This window comes from Microtus ochrogaster, chromosome 7 (assembly GCF_000317375.1).
Source record: "Microtus ochrogaster isolate Prairie Vole_2 chromosome 7, MicOch1.0, whole genome shotgun sequence".
Lineage (NCBI taxonomy): Eukaryota > Metazoa > Chordata > Mammalia > Rodentia > Cricetidae > Microtus > Microtus ochrogaster.
Genome location: NC_022014.1, coordinates 38,981,770 through 39,005,890, shown reverse-complemented (window position 1 = coordinate 39,005,890; position 24,121 = coordinate 38,981,770). Strand labels below are relative to the sequence as shown.

Sequence of the window (24,121 nt, the reverse complement as noted above, 5' to 3'; positions counted from 1 at the left end):
CATTTGGGTCACTATTGAGCCAGTTTTTCTTCCATAATGGTCACTGCTGTAGGTCACAGAGTTTGTGATTGGTGATATTGATCACTACTTTTTTCCTCTAGTAGCATACAGAGTTCCTTCAAGAATCGCAAATACTCCACAGTAGAGGTGAAGCTTCTAGTTACCAGCTCAATTTATCTGTGTTCGATGCCGGAAGTAAGAGCTGTATTAGGCAGCAGGGCCTTACTGTCAGGTTGTGGAGCGTAACCAACAGCCATAGCAATAACGTGATGACTGGGGATTTCCACGGGGCACATTTAGCAATGACTCAACAAGATGTAACCTATTTCTGGCACTGGATGTCTTACTTGGTGGCAACATGTTTATTTGAAGCACTGTTTCCACTAAATATATGGTGATTCCATTTTGATTCCTTTTAGATAAGTATGTTAGGAAGCTTCTACAGCAGTAGGTTTCCATATGGTTTTCCAAATAGCCTTAGTGTTAGTTTTCCCTCTCTATATTTCCTCCTTTACCCCTCTTTTCCATCCCTTCCTTATCTAATATTTCTATCTAGCTTCCCCTTTATCTCTCCAAAACAAACTATTTGATTTCCCCTTCCTTGGAAATTCATCTTCTCCTCCACCATCGCTTAAGGTACCTAACCTCTGTGCTTATTTTAATTATAGCACACATATTGACCGTTTAAAAACTAATACTCACATAGAAGAGAAAATGTACAATATTTGTCTTTTTGTGTCTGGGTCACCTCACTCAGAATGATTTTTTTCTAGCTCCATTCACTTTCATGCAAATTTCACAACTTCATTTTTCTTAGCAACTGAATAATATTCCATTGTGTAAATGTATCGCATTTTCATTGTCCGCTTATCTGTTGATGTACATCTAGGTTGTTTTCAACTTCTGCCTACTATAAATAGAGCAGCAATGAACACTGATGAGCAAGTGTCTCAGCAGAAGAATGTAGTCCTTTGAGTACATGCCCAAGAGTGGTACAGCTGGATCTTGATGTAGATCTATCTGTTCCTTGCTTCCCAAGGAACTGCCACACTGATTTCCATAGTGGCTGTACAATTTTGCATTCCCACCAGCACTAAATAAATGTTCCCCTTTCCCCACATCTTCTCTTGTATGTGTAACCATTTGTTTTATTGATCTTGGCCATTCTGAGTGGTGTAAGATGAAATATTACTGTAGTTTTTTGGTTTGTTTGTGTGTTTGTTTTGAGACAGGGTTTCTCTATGTGCTTTTTAGAATCTAATTTTCTGATTCTCTTCCTACTGTATATTGTGAGTTGTTCAGTTCCCATGACTTTGTAGACATTCTGTTGTTCCTGTGGACTTTCTTCTGCCCCATCCTTTAGTTCATGCATATTGTATCTCAGTGTTTTACCTTCTTAAGTAAAAAAAGATTTCAGTATGAGATTTTTCTTTAAATTTCAAAATGTTGGCTTATTAAATATAATCAATGCAATTCGAAAAAGAAGTAGAAATAACAATCTAAGTTTTTCTTTGTTATTGTTAATTTTTTGCCAATGGTGCTTTTTAGAATCTAATTTTCTGATTCTCTTCCTACTGTATATTGTCAAGGTATCATAATGCACCCCATAAACCTGCATAACAAATGTTTACAATTAAAATGAATTAATACAGTTGCACAAATACTATAGAATGTTTCTGTGCAGGTCAGCTTATTTTAAGGTTTATTTACATTGTTTACTAATTGATTTTTTTTCCAGAAACAACTCTATGTTTTCTATCTAATGACTCTCTCTTATCAATTTTTACTGCTTTCTTCAAGATCCAATTTAAAGTTAGTACTAACTAGGAAGCTTTCATTCTCGTTGGCTAGCTTTTACAGTACCAGAGGTGTTATGCAGCTTGCTGGGGGAGAAAAGTTAGTAACATTCTTAACCAGTGGTGAACCCTGGGGGCTGCGGTGTGCACTGGCTTGACAAGATCTACACATGGTGTGCGAGTGGTGGGAACGTTACGGGGATGGCCAGCTGATTCGTTACTGCATTTAAGACTCACTTCTCAGGGAAACACATGCCAGATGCTCTAAATCTGACCAAGAGTCCACGGCTGGGAAGCTAATAGACCCCAGATCAGAGGAGTAAATATTTCAAGATGGAGTTGGGAGGGATGCATGATCCCTACTCCTACCTGAGGAACTTTGATAGTTGGTGGCTGCCGGGGGAGGGAGAGTCAGTTTTCTTTAAGAGTGTGGTCCCTTGTAGAGAGATCTTGCTTCTGAGGATGGCTCCACACCCTTGTGCATATAGACAGCACTAATTGGACTCAGTGCTGAGAGAGGAGAAGAAGAAGAAGAAGAAGAAGAAGAAGAAGAAGAAGAAGAAGAAGAAGAAGAAGAAGAAGAAGAAGAAGAAGAAAAAGAAGAAGGAAAGAAGGAGGAAAAGAAGGAGGAAAAGAAGGAGGAGGAGGAAGAAGAATTAGAAAAATATGAATTTGATGAATGTAAGTAACACCTCAATGAAGCCAATTTCAAAAAGCATCAAAGTAAAAGCCCTTACAGATTTCCTGCCTGACAAGAATGAGCTGCACACCGGCGTCCTGCTTGGTACTCTGTACTCCCTGGTTTCTATACCTTGGTGCGGCAATGGGTATGGAGTCAGGTCTGGGGGGCACTGATGCTGATCTATTTTGGAAGGAGTCTTTAAAATGTACTTTTTAATGTATTGGCTTTCTTTTAAAGTCTTTCAATAGCTAAATACAACATAGTAGGATTCATTATGGCATTTGCTGACACATACCCAGCCCAAAGATCTCTGCGTTCCTACCCAGAGGTTCTTGCACATCCACATTCATCATCCACTATTCACAAAAGTAAGGAAAAGAAATCAGCCTAGGTGTCCATCAGTGGACAAAAGGATGACGAAAACATGGCGCGTATACACAACTAAATTTTATTCAGCCATAAAGAAAACCAAAATTATAAAATTTCAGGAAAAATGACGTATATAGAAATTATTATACTAAGTGAGGTAACCCAGACTCAGAAAAACGTGTGTTCTCTCTCATACATGTCTGAGCTTCTAATTATTACACGTGTGCATTTATGTAGGAGTGAGGGTGGATTTATGTCATGAAATCAGAAGGGGACCATGAGAGATGTTGTAGAGGTTTTTGTTTTGGGTTTTTTGTTTTGTTTTGTTTTGTTTTGTTTTGTTTTGTTTTTCAAGACAGAGTTTCTCTGTAGCTTTTTGGAGCCTGTCCTGGAACTCACTCTGTATACCAGGCTGGCCTCGAACTCACAGAGATCCACCTGCCTCTACCTCCTGAGTTCTGGGATTAAAGGTGTGCACCACCACTGATGTAGGGGTTTTAAGGAAGGGGTGGGGAGGGGAAATGCATGAGAGGGGAGAAGGAACAACCAAAGCAAAGTATGTATGAATATATCACAGTGAAACGTATGAAAACGTAATGAAACCTGCTACTTTATAAGCTAATCAAGTCTCTTTTTGGAATAACAAAACTTTGGTCAATCATTGACAGTTTTTGTTTTATGCTAGGTGGAAACTGTCAGGTCCAAAGGAAACTAAAGGAGCCACATGTGTCTAGAAGGGACGGGTTTGGCTCAGCTCAGGTTGGGCTACAGAAGAGTTCCTAAGAGCCTACAGCCAGCATTGCTCAGGAACCTGTGAAATGGGTTTCGCTCAGCCGGAAAGGGTCTCTTTTTTTTTTTTTTTTTTTTTTTTTTTTTAAGATTTATTTATTATGTATACAACATTGTGCCTCCATGTATGCCCGCATGCCGGAAGAGGGCGCCAGATCTCAGTACAGATGGTTGTAAGCCACCACGTGGTTGCTGGGAATTGAACTCAGGACCTCTGGAAGAGCAGCCAGTGCTCTTAACCTCTGAGCCATCTCTCCAGCCCCGGAAAGGGTCTCTTGAAGTATGCCTACCGTTCCATATCAAAGCCCATGCTGCCCTCCAGACACCTTCCATCCCTAGTCACACTCTCTTGCAGATAGACCTGGTCATGTCTAGCCTGCTTCTTTTTCTCTCTGCCTTGGACTCTTCCAGATGCCTCTGGTTGTTCTCTCTCTTATCTACACTAAAACCTCTCTAATTATGGAGCCTATCTTGTTGCCCACTCCTAGAAATTTTTGTAGTGATATTCAAATGGATTAAACATTTTAACCTTTATCATTTGTATTATAGTGGCTATATTATTTGGATACCTCATTTACTTCTAATTTTACTGGAAAATATATATCGTGCTCATTTATTTAAACAATCTATCCTTTCACATTGCCGCTTTGCTCAGACGAGGCTCACATGTACTCACTCGTAAGTGGTTTTTAAACATAGAGCAAAGAAAACCAGCCCACAAACCACAACTCAAGAGACCCTAGACAACAGTGAGGACTCAGTAGAGACATGCATGATCTAGTCTGCATGGGAAGTAGAAAAAGACAAGATCTCCTGAGTGAACTGGGAACATTTTTTTTTGGTCATTTCAATAATATGGACAAGTTGGCAAAATGTAATTTTTTAATTCATTCTGCCAATCTTTCTTTCTAACTATTGCCAGTATTTGAGTGATATAGGTAAAAATCTTCCACGAGCATTTATGCCCTGTGAGTTTTTTATTTTATTTTATTTTATTATTTTATTTATTTATTTATTTATTTATTGGTTTTTCGAGACAGGGTTTTTCTGTGGCTTTGGAGCCTGTCCTGGAACTAGCTGTGTAGACCAGGCTGGTCTCGAACTCACAGAGATCTGCCTGCCTCTGCCTCCCGAGTGCTAGGATTAAAGGCGTGCGCCACCACTGCCCAGCCTATTATTTTATTTTTTATTGATTTTTATTGAACTCTACATTTTTCTCTGCTTCCCTCCCTGCCTCTCCTCTCCCCTTCAACCCTCTCCCAAGGTCCCATGCTCCCAGTTCACTCAGGAGATCTTGTCTTTTTCTACTTCCCATGTAGATTAGATCTATGTATGTCTCTATTGAGTCCTCATTGTTGTCTAGGTTCTCTTGAATTGTGATTTGTGGGCTGGTTTTCTTTGCTTTATGTTTAAAAACCACTTATGATTGAGTACATATGATAATTGTCTTTCTGGGTCTGGGTTACCTCCTGTGAGTTTTTTTAAATCTCAGTTTGAAAAGTATTGGGCTGAAATTAAAATTATTATAGAAAACACTTTGTAATTTGAAATGTAGCATATTTTAAGAACAGAAGAAATTAAATACAATGACTTTGCAATTACAAAAAATTGCTCAGCCAATTCTTTATAATCAAACAATTAATACTCTTAGGAGAAATTATTTCTCTCATTTCTGAATTTGGTTCATTGTAAGGGATGTGTCTTAAGTGAACTTACTGTTGAGACTAATTAATTACCTTTCTCTATACCCACTACAAAAAAATCTCCTGAGAGTTGTTTCTCTGAGCTAATCTTTCTAACTCCTGGGAATGGGAGTCAAGGAGCCAGGGAATTCAGTATTTTGAATAACTTAGTGCCTTAGGAAGACCTCTATAGGAGCGTCTTGATTTCCTAATGAATCCCAACCCTTTAAAAGTCTCCCCAATTCAGTATGGGAAAAATATTGGGGGGCATAGGGTATCTGTGTCACCCCCTTTTCATGGAGCAAGTGGAGGGGGTGATCATTTCTGTGGTGGGGGTAAGGTTGCTTGTTGCAGCTAACAGTGTGTTCACCATGTCCTGAACATCTAAATACTCACTTCCAGGTCAGTCTTTCAGAGCAAATTAATGCTTCTATCTCTCGCTCTTGCTCCTCATCTTTAAGCTTTACCGGGCAAATGATAGCAAACACCAAGCCAATGTCTCATCAAGCGCTCCTTGGACCATTCTTGTCTTCGTTCCCTAGATATTTGCTGTTTAGTTAGGTTAAGGTTTCTAGTCAACAAAGAATCTTTTTCCTCTTCAGAAAACCCTCTTTAATTTTGTCACTCACATAGCTACTGCTATGATTTGATAGTGTCCTCCAAAGTTCACATAGTGGACACCGACTCCCCAGTCCAGCAGTGTTGAGAGTGGATACTGTTGAAGGTGCATAGGTTATAAAGGCTCTCCCCAAAGCCCCGGGTTAGCACTGCTATTAGGCTATTAGCATGGGGGTGGGTAAGCTATCATATAGGTGAGTTCTGAATAAGATAATGACTCTGACCTCTCTTTCTCTCTTCTGTTCTTCTATTATGGGATGGTAAAGCAAAAGGTACTCGCCAAGTGTGTCCTCAGGATCCCAAGCTTCCAAAACTGGAAAGGACTGTAGACCAAAGAAATTTCTGTTTGTTCCAGGTCATCTGTTCTCAGGTGTGGATTGGACCGTAGAAATGCCCCGCCTTCCCTGAGCACTAACGTTGTGCACCTCACAGCTTGCCCTGCACACTGCTATAAACATTATCAGAACATGGGATTTTGCTTACTGGCAGTGAATTAAACCCATAAATTTATTTATATCACGAGTATTTCAAGAGTCTGCCTCCACTTTGTCCTAAAAACCTGCCTCCAGTGATTCTGAAGTTGGGTTTTCACCGGTGAGCCATAGATTAAGGCATTTCTTTGACCAAGTAAATAGCCTTTGTCCTTCCGTCAAAGAATGTGGTCAAAAGAACTTTTCTTTTCTTACCTTTGAATATGTGATATTTAGTTTCTACCACATCTATTTCTATTTATCATATTACTGGAAGCAAAGTGTGGTTGGAGTGTAAACATAAGGCAGGTAACAGGCTGGTGGCATCTGGGGTGTGGGGGAGGACAGCTACTTCTGTCGCCCAAGAGCCTGGCTGTAACTCTTCTTGAGGGAAAGGCCAAGCCCCGAGCATGATTTCTGGGAGTATTTCAGCCTTTGGCAGTAGTTTATCTCTTGGGAAAATCCGCTGGCTCACCTCTCAGCACCTTTAACAAGAATTATGGTTCTGTGAAGGGCCTCATCTGATCCAATATCTCAATCCCAGACTTGGTTTCTTCTGACTGCTCTTAGAGATGCCGGTCATTCTGAGGAGAGGGTGCTGCTGCAGGGACGGGTATTCCTAAATAGCCTGCGGCAGGGATGGGTATTCCTAAGCAGCCTGCTGCAGGTGAGTTCTGGGCTTGCAGAACGCTAGTGCTTCAGGAAGCTTGAAAAATCCAACTAGTCTCATATTTAGAAGATATTTTTGCACTTTTTTTCCTGTGTGCCATGGTTTTCATAAAAACTCCCCATAACCAAAGCTGCTTTGGGTCTCTTAGGCAATGTCACTTGAATCACTAGGTCAAGAGATAAGATCAAATCATTAACTTCTTGGAGGCCAGAAGATTTAGTGCAATGGGGCTCTTAATTTCCTGGAAGCTTAGTTATTTGAGTAACTGTCACCTTGTGTCATTTCCGTCTAACCTGTAATTCATGGCACAAGATTGTAAGAACAAGAGACAATTGTTTTGCATTGATCTATGATAACCGAAACATGGACATGGGATGAGGAAATGGGAGAGCCAATCAAAGTACTTGAAACAATTTTTTCACAAAATTCAGGTGGTTATATCAAGTTTTTTTTTTTTTTAAAAAAAGCACTGCAGTGTTAGAAGACCAGCAAAAGTGACTTTTTAAAATGTTACTTTATTTCTGAAAGTATCAATAAAGGCTTTTCTTCAAAATAGAAGGTTTTTTTTGTTTTTTTTTTTTTTTTTGGATTTTCAAGACAGGGTTTCTCCGTAGCTTTTTTGGTTCCTGTCCTGGAACTAGCTCTTGTAGACCAGGCTGGCCTTGAACTCACAGAGATCCGCCTGCCTCTGCCTCCCGAGTGCTGGGATTAAAGGCGTGCGCCACCATCGCCAGGCAAAATAGAAGTTTTTTGAACGCTTATCTAGTCCGTTTAATTGCTTGGATTAGAGCACTATTTAGGGGAAAGTTTGTTTTGAGCTTCTATCCGTGGTACCTCACGTCACAGGCAAGCATTAAGCAAGTCACTATAGTTAAAATGTGGATGGTATGGTGAAATGTGTCCCTGATGGGGACCATTGTGTCCAGATCAACTTGACTATTTTTTGTTTTGTTTTTCTGTTTTGTTTCTAGAGACAGGGTTTCTCTGTATAGCAGTCCCGCCTGACCTGGAACTCACTCTGCAGACCAGGCTGGCCTTGTGAACTCACAGAGATCCACCTGCCTCGGCGTGCGCCACCACCACCCAGCAACTTGGCTATTTTCTAATACTTGCCTGTCATGCTCTCTGAACAGGAATGTGAGGTCGCAGCTGATGGAGACGAACAATGAGAGCTCTGGGGACTTTATCCTCCTGGGCTTCTCTGACCGGCCCAGGCTGGAGATGGTCCTCTTTGTTGTCAATATGGTCTTTTACTTTCTGGCTGTCACGGGCAACTCCACCATCATCTTCCTCTCCCTAGCGGACCTTCGGCTGCACACGCCCATGTACTTCTTCCTCAGCAACCTGTCCCTTCTCGACCTCTGCTACACAACAAGCAGCATCCCCCAGCTGCAGGTCAACCTCTGTGGCCCATGGAAGACCATAAGCTTTATAGGGTGTGTCGTTCAGCTCTTTGCCTTCCTGTCTGTGGGGGGCATTGAGTGCATCCTCCTGTCAGTCATGGCCTATGACCGCTTCGTGGCTGTCTGCAAGCCTCTGCATTACCTGACCATCATGCACCCACAGCTCTGCCTGAAGCTGGCAGCCTTTGCCTGGCTCAGTGGCATTGCCAATTCCATACTGATGTCCCCACTGACCATGTCTCTGGGGCGATGTGGTCATCGCCGCATCAACCACTTTGTGTGCGAGATGCCGGCCATCATCCGCATCTCTTGTGTGGACACAAGCCGGGTAGAAGGCCTAGCTTTCTTCCTGGCCATCCCCATTGTCCTTGTGCCTCTCACCATGATCCTGGTCTCCTATGGCTACATCGCCGCTGTGGTGTTGAGAATCAAGTCTGCGGCTGGTCGGCGCAAGGCCTTCAACACCTGCTCTTCACACATGGTGGTGGTGTCTCTTTTCTACAGTACCATCATCTACATGTACATGCAGCCTGGGAATGTGGCAAGCCAGGACCAGGGCAAGTTTCTCACCCTGTTCTACTGCCTGGTGACCCCCACACTGAACCCTTTTATCTACTCGCTCAGAAACAAAGACATGAAGGCAGCCATGTTGAAGGTTCTTGGGAAAGATAGAAGCCTGCTGGACACTGGAGGGCACTGATGGGGCCTGGAACTCACCTCAGGTGTTCACTCATCTCAGAACCATGGTGAATGATAACAACAATAAACTGATGATAGTGAAGACGTAGGGGCTTGTATTCCAGAGGTTCCACACCAGTGACAGGTATTACTGCCTTCGGGGAATAGCACCTTCATGTCATTGGGGAGATATGTCTATTTGCAAAAGACAACAAACTGACAGGAGGCACACGGCTTTCTTTTTGCACCAAGTGGAGACAGTGGTTTGTTTGCCACTAACCTGTGATGCTGGAACGCTAACAGCAGTCCAGACATGAGGAAGGAGACACGACATGGCAGAATGTGTGTGCACAAGCGCTTGTGTTTTCGAGAGGTAACGGCAGAACATTTGCTCTTTCCCATGCAAGGTCTGTTCTCAAGTCTACAGCTCTATGGCTCCACCCTGTGGAAGTAACACTACCACTTCCTCAGTTGTCACCAGCCAACCTTCCTCCCTGCCGGGCACATGCGACTTAACCCTTTGACTAAAAGTACCGCTTATTTTAAATTTGAGGTCATGGGCCATGTATATATAGGTCAGAAAGTGAGTTTAATGAATGCAGCAAACATTTCAAAGTCTGCTAGAGGAGCACGAAACCGAGCAGGCCGATTTGTGTGGGGCGAGTCAGGGGCTGTTCTGGCGTGACCAAAGAGCTGCTTTCCTTCTGCTGCTTGTGAGGCAGGGTCTCACTATGCAGCGCAGTCCCTCTCCTGCCTTAGTCTCCAAAGTGCTGGGATTGCAAATATTTGGATTACTAAAGTTTTCCTTTGTTGTTTTGTTTTTTAGCTTGGTTTGCTCGTCTGTTTGTTTTTTTCCTTTTCTTTTTCTCTTATTTCCTTTATACCTTTTGTGGTGTTGGCATGGGAGCCAGGGCCTTGCACACCCTCGGCGATCACATGACCTCTGCCCTCTGCCCTCATCACTAATACATTTCTAACCGTGGATACAGAAACTCGAAGCCACTGATCTAGAGTTCCCACTGAAACAATCCACCCAGCGGCCGGTGCTTCTGCGTTAGGAAAGGACTCAGTGGCCAAATGCTGAGCACCACGGTGATACGGGGTCATGTGGGCAGGAAATGTTTGGGGAGCAAGGTCACAGCTGCTTATGCAGGGGTTAGTTAGGATGAACAAAGATGAGGCTATCAATGGCAGCTAATCGTGAGGGAAATAAAATAATTTTCAGCTCATCTTTCCCCTCTGGACAATCATGAAGTAGGACTGTCATAAGACTGGTGACAAAGTCACAGTTTGCTTCACGTTTCCCCTTAAAATTCACAGTGAAGAACAGAAAGAGAAACTTCGACTTTGTTGTAAATGCAAATAAAATTTCTTTTATTTTCTTTTTAACACTTTATATGACTACATGAGTTGCTCTCATTAATGGCATTTACTGTGCTGTACACCCTGTACATGGATATAGTGTGATTGATCAGATCCAGGCTCTCCTCTTCCCCCTCTTCATGCTCCATTGTAAAATAAATGAACATTTAAGCATTTATGCTTTCTGGAAATGACATTGTCTCTGAGATGGTAACTTTGTATGTCAGTTTGGTGAGGACATATAACACAGATACTTGATCAGATATCCATCTGGGTTTGCTGTAAGGGTAGCTTTTCAGCTAAGACTGGCATCTCACTCATCAGACTTTATACTTTTACAGTGGGTGGACCTCTTCCAAAAGAGGAAACCCTCTGAAGGGAGAGGGAAATGCTGCAGTTTTCTTTTGGATTTAGATGGAGAGTTACCTCATTTCTAGTCTCTGTCCTGTTCCATGGATTGAGAACCAGCGTTTAAGGTCTGTCTGCCTCTCTTTGTCTCAGTCCTGTTTGGATACCTCTGACTAGTAGTCTTTAATTTTACCATTCCAGAAAGTTGTTTAGATTCCCATGTTTGAATATTTATGCATACATTTGTCTGTAGTGCCAGGGATTTGACCCATGACCCTGGGCATGGTTAAGAGCTATACCTCCGAGCTGTGCTCCAGCACCATTTGCTTTTTCAAAACCCTTAAACTCCTTAGGTTATGCCGTTTTCATATCCTTTTTATGTTCAAATGGCTTTTTCTTCTAACAGTATGACCTTTGCCGCTGTCCAGTGAAGGTCTTGTCACTCATCTGTTACAGGCTAACAGCTGCAGACAGTGTAGTGGGGGAGGGGTCACGTCATCGTCACACTGTTCTGCTCTCTGGTCCCCTAGAGTAGTGGTTCTCAACCTTCCTAATGCTGTGACATTTTTAATACAGTTCCTCAAGTCATGGTGACCTCCAACCATTAAATTATTTTCGTTGCTACTGTATATCTGTAATTTTGCTAATGCTATAAATCATAGTGTAAATATTTGTGTTTTCCAATGGTCTTAGGTGACCCCTGGGAAAGAGTCATTTGACCCCAAAGGAGTCACGACCCACAGGTTGAGAACCACTGCTCCAGAAGAAAGGCGAACTGATCAAGTTTGTGCTTTTCTTTCCATTCATGGCTTGCTGTCCTTGCTCTGTATCTGCCAGGCATCACAAGCTGCTCTCCAGCCGCACAGCACCTTCTCTAAGAGGCTTTTCACTTTCCACCACCCATCTCTGCAAACTGGCTCAGAAGGCTGTGTTCGAATAAATTTTATGTTATGATGAAAAATCTTTTAGTTTGATTTTTTTCCTACATTTTCCCCCGGTGAGTGGGGAACACAACTAGCAACTTTCTAACTATTCATGGAATTCTTCCAGTTTCTATATGCCGGGAGTATTAATTTCAACAATATGGGTAAAATTAATTGTCACAAAATTGCAAACAGTTTCTACTGCTTAATTCCATTTTTTCCATCATAAAGGGTTTATATTTAATAATTTTACTAAGATTAACTACTAAATATGATTGACACTTCTGGATGTCTTCAAAGTGGAATTTTAATTAAAAATGTATACTGATTTTACTGCATGTAAGTTCATTATCTTTTTTGATTTACTTTAAAACATATTTTGCGCGTATGGGTAAATGTACTATGTGCATGCCTGTTGCCTGTGGAGGCCAAAAGAGGCCATTGGATTCCCTGGAACTGGAGTTACATATGCTTTTGAGCCACTGTCTGCCAGTGCTCTTAACTGCTGAGCCACCTGTCCAGCATCTGTTTGTTTTCTTAAAGTTAGAAGCTTATCTGATTTTTTTAAACACAGCTCCACTCATTTAGTAGATAGGGTGCTGCTCAGATCATCTCCAGTATACTTCAAAATGTGCTACGGTGTTTTGGGACCCCCCATAGATTGTTGTCATTATATAAATCATATGTTATTTGAATTGGCAAGCATTATTTTTTTTAAACCTTTATTTTTAATTAAAATATGGCTACATCATTTCCCCCTTTCTTCTCCTTCCAATCCCTCCTCTGCTCCCTTGAACTCCATCTGAGAGGACTAAGCCCTGGGGTGAAATGGATAGGCAACTTCACAGAGAAAAAGTAGATGTATGTGCCAGTGCTTGTGGCTACATTGTCAGAACGGGAAAGAGCCTTGGGTACCCAGAGGGAGACAGCTCTGACAGTGGTAGGACTCTTCCGCATCAGAGTGTTCCAGGTTCAGGCTGTCCTGTCAATCGAATCAGAAACGGAACTGCCTTCACCTCATCTGTAGCTCAAAGGGTCAGCAGGTCTTAAATGCAACCTGAAAGCTGCCCTGCGTGTACAGACCTCAGAGCTCTGCACGGGTCAATGCATGAACCTGACTAGTAAGCCCATCCCCTCTAAATTAAGTTTAGATACTGGCGAAACTGGCCCTTCTTAGGGCTAGATATAACCTCTTAAGAGGGGAATTCCTCCCTTGTGAGAATTTGTTTAAAAACTCCCCCTGCTGCGTTTAGGAGACTATCATTGACAACATTACTAACTAGCTTCTGCTGGAGTATCTCTGGCCTCTTCAACAGGTCCAGACTGCAGTTCATTCTAGGGTTCAGGACGCGTTCTGGTTCCTTCCTTGATGTCTCGTCATTCGTTCTGACTCAGGGACCAAGTATACAACAAAAAGTTTCAGGAAAAAAGCATGGGCACCTGTCTGGGAAGACCCTCACACGTCGTCTTGACAACGCTGGCTGCAGTCCAGGTTGACAGGATCCCTGCGTGGATTCTTCACTCCCGTGACCAGCCAGTCTGGACCAGGAACAGAAACGGAAACCAGCTCCCCTGGACCAGATCCACACAAGCTACAACTCTCTTGAAAATAGAACTCCTGTTTTGGCTATATATTCCCTCTTAGTAAGGCTCGACCATCCACTTATTCTTTGACTCTTACCTCCTCCCACACTGTGAAAATTCTGACAGAGACTATATTTATACTTAAAATATAGACTATATTTAAAATAAGACTATGTTTAAAATTGATCTCAAAAAATTTTCTTTTGTTTGTTTGTATGTTTGCTTGTTTTTCAAGAGAGGGTTTTTTGTTTTTTGTTTTTTCATAGCCCTGGCTGTCCTGGAACTCGCTCTGTAGGCCATGCTGGGTCTCTGCCTCCTGAGTGCTAGGATTAAAGGTATGCACAGCCTGGCATAAAACTCTTAAGCCTTCCCACAATCAGGGAAAGTTACCTTCTGACTGGCCTGGAGAGAGTGCCTCCTAAAATCCCACAGGATTATAAAAACATCAAAATGAAGCTTTATAAAAGTTTAAAGGTAATTTAGATAAGAGACAACAATAATTCCTGGTACTATAAAATGTGCGATTCAAACCCGTGGCTCACAACCTTCCTCATTGGTCTGAATGGCCTCTTGCTCCCCCTTCTCGTAGGACTTGCCGTGGACTTGTACAGTAAATTGCCTTTTAAAGTTCATCTGACAAGAATTGCCTCAGTTAAGCTAACGATGCTCAGGACCCAGTATTTACCCCTTAGCCAAGATTGGAGATTTGAAAGTAACAAGAAAAGGGGGTGGGGAGGGATAAAATGGCTAAGGAAACACCATCCTGTGTCTGTGCCAACTTTATTTTGTGTCTGCCTAGATGCTTCCCAGCCTTCCATCCCCTAACAGCCTTGGCAATGCTTTTTAGGACAGTCCGTGAACTTGACCATGGTCCAAACGTATTATGTAGTGTCTGGAATATACCGCTGAGCACGTAAAGAAAGGAGATGTTTCTAGGCCACTCCAAATTCCTCACTAATGTAACCCCCACAGCAAGCAATGATGTCATTGTGGTTTTGTTTTCTAAAACGCTGTACAGCTGACCTTGGGCACCAAGAGATTTGGCAGTGGCACAGGCCGCTCTTGGTCTGGCCATTAAAAAAAACACGACTCCAAACTTTTAATTCATTTAGTTAATCAGCACAGTTGTGAATAATTATCTCACCTAGATGATTTCATGGTAACAGTATATTGGTGTATAGCTATCCTCCCCAGTGTGTTCAGATGTGCCCGTAGATCCTTGCTCTCATAGATCATAGGATAACAGTCTGAATCGTTCTACTTCTGAACCAGTTCTTCAACATCCAGGAGCACTGCTGCAATAACATTCTCATGTGCGCTGCTTTCTAATAATTTTTTTTTTATCATTTTGGTTCAGGTACATCTGTGTGTCATGTATGACCACTACAACCGTTCTTGGGTTCGGGTCCACCTCAATGCTCTGCTGTAGTCCCAATAACATATGTGCTGCTGTTCTAGTTCAGGCATGATCAGAGCAGTACCTCCATCGGCTTTGTTGTAAACACTCACCTATTTATGCAGCAGCATTAGGTTTTGCAAACATGCAAATGTGTATGAGCTGTTCTGCTAGCACGTTCGTGTGCATTGATGTTGCAGTACAACCTTGTGTCGCCTGTGCAGCACTTCCATGAGTGCAGATGCCCAGCATCCCCGAGTCCTGTTTTACTTTCACGTTTGTGTACATTTCTGTAGACACCTATGTATGGCTGTTCTCATATGACATGTAGACTGAAGACTGCTCTTACGTTTCCCAGCCGCCCAGACCCGAATGATCACACAGAAACTATATTAGTTACAACACTGTTTGGCCAATGACTCAGGTGTATTCCTAGCTAGTTCATACATCTTAAATTAACCCATTTCTATCCATTTGTATATTGCCATGAGGCTGTGGCTTACCAGCAAGGTTTTGGCATTCTTCTTCAGCAGCTACAGGGCATCTCTCTGACTCTGCCTTCTTTACCCCTCTATCTCTGCTTGGAATTCCTGCCTTGCTCTATTCTGCACTGCCATAGATCAAAGCAGCTTCTTTGTTAACCAATGCCAATAAAACATATTCATAGCATATAGAGGGGAATCCCACATCATCTCCCCTTTTCTGTCTAAACAAAAAGGAGGGTTTTAACTTTAACATGGTAAAATCACATATAACAAAATAGGTATCAAGCAAGAATTACACTTACAATATTTAGTATATTTGTATCTGGCAGAATTTAGAAAATATTCTATCATCTATTTTATCTTTGTGAGTCTAAAGTTTCATATCTAATTTATCTTTTATCACAACTAAGGAAAACTGTAACTATAACTATCTGTCTTCAACCCTATCAAAGACCCCAGAGGGATATAGTATTACCTAAGTTGACAGGAAGTACATTTTAAGCAACTTCCAAAGTTCTAAAAATGACAGAGACATCTTGCTGCCTGGACAGTCACCCAAACTTCTTCTGTAACATAGGGGCATCCATATTCAGCCTACAGGCCCATAGAATCCAGCAGACTTTTTCATGAAGCAGGAAATTTGAAAGACAGTTTCACCTATATTTTGGCAGTTTGTCAGTCACTTTCTTCTGTGTCCTGCAGAATGGCAAACTCTTTCATGAAGCAGGAACCCTGAAGGACTGTCTCACCTTCTTTAGGCAAGTTCAGCAGTCATTTCTCTGTGGGTCCTGCATATCCAGTTTTTATAGCATCAAGCAGTCCAGTCAAGAGCAGTTTCTTGCCCAAATAGCTAGCTTTGTCACACTGAAGGCAAATTGCATAACAAGTTTCTTCAATACCCATCAACCTCTCTGAAGTAATTGGTGCTGCCAGAAGCCAACATATCTCACTGTTGAGAAAAGTCTAAATTCTTAAAACATTTTAAATACCATATTCTGTGGGTCTTTAAAAGGTTTGAAGAATACTTATCCATTTGAAATATATCTGTGTGCATCTAGAAAACCTAACTAACATGACTATAGTTTAACTATTATAGATGACTATCTATTAATCCATATTTCTTACATTACATTTTTAAATGAATTGCACAAACACAATAACTTATACAAGAGCAGAAATACATGTACACAATGTAATAAAATCAACCTTAAATTTGTATTAATAGACCAAGATGCATGCCAATGCAAAGTATTTATCACTATATCATATTCCCTTATTTTTGAGTTTTTTAGCAATTGTTTGTGACCATTTATCACTTATAATCAATCTCCTTTAAATAAAAACAAAAACACCCTCCCAAAGATCAAAACAAAACAAACAACAACAACAACAACAAAGAAAAATAAAAAACAAAAAACAAGGCAAAACAAAAAGCACATGATAAAAAAGCATAGTCGACTTTGTGTTAGCAAACTACTCCTGGGCATAGGGCCTTCCCGGAAGTACAGTCGATATACCCAGTGACACTGGGCATGGGGTCTTTCCTGGAAGTACAGAAGAATACACCCAGTGACACTGGGCATGGGGCCTTCCCTGGAAATACAGTTAATACACCCAATATCTGAAAGCTGATTTTTCTCTTCAAACCTCTTCATTCAAAGCATTCGTATGTATGTGGAAGAAGAGGCAGAAAGACTGTAAGAGACAAAGGTGATGGAGACTCCAAGGAAACATTACCCACACACAACAGGACTGACACACATCAACTCCCAGAGACTGTGTGAGCAAGTGCAAATCCTGCACAGCTTCAAACCAGACAAAATCCCAACACTGAGGAGAGAAGGTGAACACCAAGTTCCACCCCAACCAAGAAACTGTTCATAATTTATCATGCATTTTTAAAACAAGAAGAGAATGGGGCTGGAGAGGTGGCTTGATGTTTAAAAGCATTTGCTCGTGCAGAGGACCTGGGTTCAGTTCCCAGCACGCACCTTCGTGTATACACACACATACACCCAGGCACATACACATAAAACAAATATAATAACAAATAAATAAATCTTTTTTAATTGAAGCATTCACAGGCTCCCAACACAAGAAACAGGTATATGTCTAAGGAGACAGAATGCCAAGGACTCTTTGGTCACTATGGTTTGTATGCATCAAACCACGGCATTGTGCTTTGTGCACAAGGAGGAGACCAAATCAACAGTGAGCAGAGTCCTGCAGAAATGGACAAAGCTGGGAGCCCCAGAGGGAAGAAAATACGAGGTTTGTGGGATCTAGGTGACGTAATGGGAATTCTTTGTACAACTCTTTCAACTGTTTTTCGTTTAAAATTTGTTCTAAAATGCCAGGGAGAAGGGGATTATTTCTAAGTGATGGGCTATCTTTCTGTGAATTCTTCCATGCTTCTAAAACTTCTATGAAGAGTGTAAGCTACTTCGTTTTCTATTTGTGTTCTATGTTCAGGAATTCAGGGGCTCTATGGCTGCCTGGGTGACCTGCCCTGTGGAGATAGGTAAGGATCCTCTTAGTGGCTCTGCGGATGGCCTTGGGCCTGGGGGAAACAGGACAGCCTAGAATGTTGAAAACTAGTTTCCACAGACAAGAATCCAGAAGGTTCCACTGGAACTGAGGACAGACACCGTTGGTGAAGACCGACCCCTTTCTTCCTCCACTTGTTCCGCCACAGTAGCCCATATCTCCTCTTGGCAGAGACATACTCAACTTCACAGGGTCGAGTTTGGGGGTACTGTGTGCACCCGCTGTCAGGCATGCTCACTGCCTGCCTATGGATCCTTTCAGAGGTAAGGCCTACCTCCAGAAAGGACATTAGGAAGTGAGGGGGGGGGTATCCCTGAAAGGGCTGGTAGGATCTCAGTCAACTGCTCTCCTCTTCCTTTCTTGGTCGTGAGCTGAGTAGCTCTGCTCTACCTCACACTCCAACACAGAGTACCGAAAATGATGGCTTCTGGCCTCCTCCGGGGGCAGCTGGACAAGTGACCTCTAAGACTGTGAACCAGAGCCAGTCTCGCCTTTCTCTAGGCTGTTTCTCTCTATCACACTAAGGAAAGGCCAACCAGCGCACTTCGGTTAACTCATCTGGAAAACACACCTTCTGAGAGCTAACCCAGAAATCCCTCGCAAAAGGCTCAAAGTGGCTCCTTCTCAGTGCCTGCTGAGGCCCTAGTGCCAGGGACTGCGGGCAAGAAACACGGCAGAGTTCATGCACATCAGTGGGCAGTATTTGTCAAAATCAAATGCAGACAACTCCTGAATTGCTCCCATGTTTGGGGACTAATAGGTGGCCCAGGAGTAACAGTGGAGCCAGTGAAAAGTGTTTCTTCCCAGAGCCCTCTGGTTTCAGGCCACAGCTCAGGTGGACGCAGGTGTTTTGCTTTCCTGGAGTTCATCACAAGGAGCCTGAAGACAGATTCTTCCTAGGATCCACACAGCTGGCCAGGCCTTAAGGAGACAGAATAGTCCAAGTTCAGGCTCATGCCCTGGCGAGCTGACATCCCCGCAGGGTCTCTTGTAAAATATACCTGCTTCTTTCTCTCCTTTCCTGTATCTCTCGCCAGCCTCAGTTTGCTCTGCGTGGGCCTTGTTTCTCCTCACTGTCTTCAGAGGATTCTCAGATTCCACTGCTGCTGCGCAGAACAAAAGGCATTGAGCAGTCAGTCTCCGGTAACTGGCCTCTTGAACACAGCCTTCCGGGAGCAGTGGAGGCTTCTGGCTGATTGGTTCGCAAGGCCAGCTGAGAAGGGAGGGCTAAAAAGGAGCTACGTGAGGAAGGAAGCCAAGTAGTTACTTTCCCGTTTATTAACAATTAAAAAAAACCCATGCACAGTTATCACAAAACAGAACGGAAAATCCGAATAGGGCCACCAGCTGCTACACCGTCGCCGCCACCCCACCCCCCACCCCCGCGCCCCAAGACCGACCCAGCTCCCACGTTCCAAAAGGGTCACCAAGTCGCTCAGCCTTATCTTTGGGTCAAGGCCTTCCTAACGATAACTCCGCCTTTTGGACTAAAGTGCCCATTTTCATTGGCTAGCGGATCGGTGACAGAATTCCTGCAACAGCTGTGCTCTTGGCCCCTCTCCTAGCATTCTCAAGAGTTCAGAGGCAGGCTGAACACAGAGCTGTTAGGGCTTGAGTCTCATGGAACCTACAAGGACTCTCTAGCCTTGGCTTTCGTGGTAATAGATTGCAGTTCTACTGCGCATGAGTCTGACATCCACTCAGCCGGCTTGAGCCCCCCCCGCCCCGCCCCCTCCCACCCTGCTGTACGAGGTTCCTTCTGTCACCTTGCCGTGTGAGGTTCCAGGCTGTGAGGAAGTGTACAAGAGCTGAGAAGTTCACCCTGCCTTGGTCTTCAGGCTCTTCCTTTCACAGACGGGTTGTTTCAGAGTAGTGACCCCAGATGGGACTGGCTTCACAGACTCCTCCTTTCCTGTTCATTCCGTGGATAACTGGACACCAGGACACAAATGCTGGGCCAGGAATGGGGGAGGGTGGATCGGCGGGGTCATAGAGCAAACGGAAGTGAACAGGATTGAAAGACAGTCTGTCTTTCCTATGATCTGTACGTGTGCCCACCAGCCATTCTCAGTTCTAATTCCGAGGGAGAGCCTAGCAGCTGAGGATGCCAGACCAAGTGTACTTTCCCAAGGAGGCATAGAAGCAAAGCCAGAAGCAGGTCCTTTCCCAGTCTGCCAGGGTGCTGTTCCGGGGGCTCAGCTTTCCTCCAGGCTCCCAGATGGGAGAAGGGCCACACAAGGCACAGTCCTGCAGAACACAGGCTCAGCTGCTCCCTGGGGTGGCCCTGGAAGGCAAGTCCCGTGGCAGGACTCCAGCCTGAGCTACTGAGTTCCCATCCTCTCCTCCTGGCCTGTCATCAAGTACAGGTCTGCATGGGAACGGTGGCTCTTCCCAGCCCTGCATGTTGTAGACTCGAAGGGGCCCTGGGAGGACTGTGACTGTCCTGGAGAGAGACACTAGTGTGCACAGTGGAAGCAAAGCCCATTTGGGCCAGAAGCACATAAAGAAGTGGCTTAAGGACTCAGAACGTACGCAGCAGGAACTGTAGCCACAGGACAGATGAGAGTAGTCCTAACACAACATGCCCGTGTAGCTATCTTCTGTCCTTAGCACTTAATAGTCTGTCTAGGCAATTTCAGGCCCCAGATTATAAACCTTCCTCTTTCTACTTGGCTTTTATGTAACATTCATTACTGGATACATTATCCTGAATATTATCTCCCTCTATTGGTAGGTATTTGTTCCTGCCAATTTTCTTGCTATTACAAAAAAAAAAAAATCCCTCTGTAATAAATATCCATATACTAGCTTGTCACAGGCAATATGCCAAATGTCCAAGTGGGATAAATGCTTTTTAGATCAAAAGGCATGTGCATTAAACTCTTTTATACTGTCTGTACGAACTCACACGGCCACACCAACAGTGTTACCACGGCTCCAGATCACTGCCGGTCTGACAGGGCTTGGCTACACTTTGGATTTACACTTCTCCAATTATAGGTAGCCGTCTCTCCTTCACCTAAGAGTCATTTGTGTTTGTTGTTCTGTGGACTGCCTGTTTTGTATTCTTGTTTTTCCCTTTCCATTTTGTTTTATCAACTTAGAGGAGTACATTGCTGAGTAAAGAAATGGGAGTCTTCTGCAGAGTGACTTAACAGCAGAAGCAAAGGAAGCCAGAACTCGCCACACTGCTTTTGTTAGCTAGGTCTCCTGTCCAGATCAGTCCTCTCCAGCCCATGACTCTTTGCTTCCTTTCTTTTTTCAGGGCTAGGGGTGAAGCCTGGAGACCTAGTAGGCAAGTACTCTACCCCAGAACCACAGAACCAGCCCCTTTATTATTCTTCTGTATACTAGCCTCTGTCTTCCCATACATTTTCTTTTTAAATTTACTTTTCTTTTTGTGTGTATGCATTGGTGTTTTGCCTGCATGTATGTCTGTGGGAGGGAGTCAGATCACGTGGAAATGGAGTTACAGACAGCTGTGAGCTGTCATGTGGGTGCTGGAAATTTAACCCGGGTCCTCTGGGAGAACAGTCAGTGCTCTTAACCGCTGAGCCATCTCTCCAGACACCCACCCCCATAGCAACCCCCTCCCGTATTTCTTTCTTGTTTTGTCCTGACATCCCAGAGTTGATTTCAGTAGTGAAAGGAAACTTGACATTTGTTCTTCATCACAGTAAGGGTCTTAGGAGCAGGGTCTACTCTTCAGCCCCTCCTGGTTACCAGACAGTCCACAGCCGCTTGCAGAAAGCTGGGACCCCAAACAAGCACTCTGTGCCGATATGTGGCAGGAATGGTTACATGAATGGCCAGAGAAAACCTTACCTGGATCCACTAAGCTTTATGTGGTAGGAAGCCCACAAATGTCCTGACAGACTACTGCCACGGAGGCTGAGTACTGTCCCAGCAATCCTGCTAAGCCAGCTGGGAAACCTGTGCAGCCAGTGCAGAGCCTGGAGGACCACAAGCCTCACTCCGAGGCAGGTAGTTTCAGGCAAGGGCCACCGTGGTTTTCCCTGTCCAAGATACCTTGACATTCAGACTTCCTTCCAGGTCTGTCCTAGACCACACCCAGGGAGGGAGGAAGTCCTCAGCCTTTGTAAGATGCAGCGCTGGATTCCAGAATTCATTCGTGGCAGCCACCTGATATGTAGCATATCAGGTTAGGGCTGAGGACATGGGACACAGGGGTCTACTGTCCATAGGAGAGCATCTGGCTACACAGAGAAAGGGCAACTAGAAGCAAGTGACTTGTGAGGGACATGGACCCACAAGGCGCTGGAACGTGAAGTGGTCAGGGAAGGCAGCACTGAGGAATAGCCAAAGGATTGCCATGAATTCAAAGCCAGCCTGGGCTACAGACTGAATTCAAGGCTACCTTGGGCTACAGGATTAGACCCTGTCTCACAAAAGCCAAAGCTGAGGATAGCTTATCTGGTAGAATGCTTGCCCCTCACTCTTTAATTCTACAAAGTCTTGCCACGAATGAAGTCCTGGGTTTCATCCCTAGTGCTGCACAAAAGCTGGCATAATGAGCACTCACGAGGTGGACACAAGATGAGGAGCTCGGGGCTCGTTCATTCTCTGTCACACAGTGAGTTCCAGCCTAGCCTGGGGCACATGCATGATACATTGTATCCATAAAAATGAGAGAAATGGAGTAGGAAAAGGAGAAAAGGAGAAAATATTCCCCCAAAAGGATGTCTGTGTTAAATATGAGAGACTTTTTATATCTTTACTTCCTAAGTAATACCACGATTTACATTATGCTGGATGTTATGCCCAGTCTAGGTGAATTTTGGAGCCCATGAGAGCATGTGTATGGGGTTTTTTGAGCATCTGTGAGTTTGAATATCTGCATGGGGCCCTGCAGCCAGTCCCACAAACACGTAAGGACTGCAGTGTCTAGTCACTGCTTACCTCCAGGTCTCTCTGACAGGAGCCAATGGCAAGACTTTGTAGAATTAAAGAGTGAGGGGTGGAACAAACTGAACTGAATTGAGTCTCTTCTGTGGGCCCTGTGCCCCTGTTTCCTAGGCTGTGCAGTATGACCTTGGGGCTGACGCCATGCTCTGATCTCAGCTCCTTCCTCCTGCACCCCAGCAGCTACCCAGCTGGCTTGTTTAGCCACTGTGGGTGTTCCTACAGTGAAACTAGACAGTCTTTGGGGTTCTTCCTAACAAGCCCCAGCAAGCAGAGGTCAAAGCCTGGCCTGCAACGCCTTACTCAGTGTTCTGTCACCTCCAACCTGTGGCTGCACCACCACCAGATGAGGGGCTGTGGCTTCCTAGATTCAAGTGTGGGTTGTACCCTTTTGTAGAGATAGGCTGGGAGCCAGTGTCATAACCTGGTGATTCCCAGGCTGCATCTGGCCGACAGATGTGCTTAATCTTGCTGACAACTTGAATTTTTAAAATCTGAATTCATTGCCAACATTTGAAAACCAGTAGTTTTCCCATAGAAATACAGATTTTTTTAATTAAAAAAAATTTTTTGCATCCTTGGAAAAATGGGTCTAGTGTCCTTCAGGACACCTCTATTAGGAAGGGCTGAGGCATGGAGAACACAGTCCTGCTTACCAAGCTTCTCCATCCCTTGATGCCACATGCCCAGTTCTTAGGGGTCTGAGTGATGATCCAGAACTTCCTGCTAATTGGTCCATGACCCAGAAATGGCAAGAAGACCCTAAGTGACTCCCCATGCAAGCTAACAGAGCAGTCAGGAACTGAGCTGTGTCCCAGCCCCACAATAGGTCTCAAATCACATCAACAGGGAGATGAATGAGAATTCCTTACAACTGGGACAGCTGGAATTTGGGGCGGCAAAGATACATTCCCAGAATCCCCCAGAGTCCTGAGGACGCCCACACCCTTTGTACCAGCCACTGTAAGAAAGGCCACACTGATAAGGCCCTGGGCGACCAGATGAGAACATTCTTGGGACTCAGATTAAGTGGGAAGGGCCACCTGCTCAGCACATAGCTCAAGGCTGCCAGGAAGTGGGCAGTGGCTGTTGGACCACTGGCAGCAGGGGTGCCAACCCTTCTTGGCATTTCAACAATGCCACAAGCACCCAAGCTGTAGCAGGGAAGCCAAATCATTTCATTCTGAAAGGACTTTAGGAAAAAACACCAGTCTTGTAGGCAGGGAGTCTGGGCCTGCGCCTTCCCCTATCTTGGCTGCTTCTGAACATGGTTACTGAGAAGGGTATATCTCGTATATATCTCTCCATATACTGAACATGGTTACTGAGAAGGGTAGATCTCGTATATATCTCCATATACTGAACATGGTTACTGAGAAGGGTAGATCTCGTATAT

The 24,121-nt window shown here is 43.9% G+C and overlaps 1 protein-coding gene across 1 annotated transcript; it reads left to right on the top strand.

Moving 5' to 3' along the window:
• The first annotated feature begins 8,228 nt into the window (after positions 1-8,228).
• Positions 8,229-9,267, top strand: LOC101982575 (putative olfactory receptor 2W6). The gene is given in 2 exon segments (XM_013347054.1): positions 8,229-9,167; positions 9,169-9,267. Coding segments are annotated over 2 exon segments (1,038 nt in total).
• Positions 9,268-24,121: the final 14,854 nt, after the last annotated feature.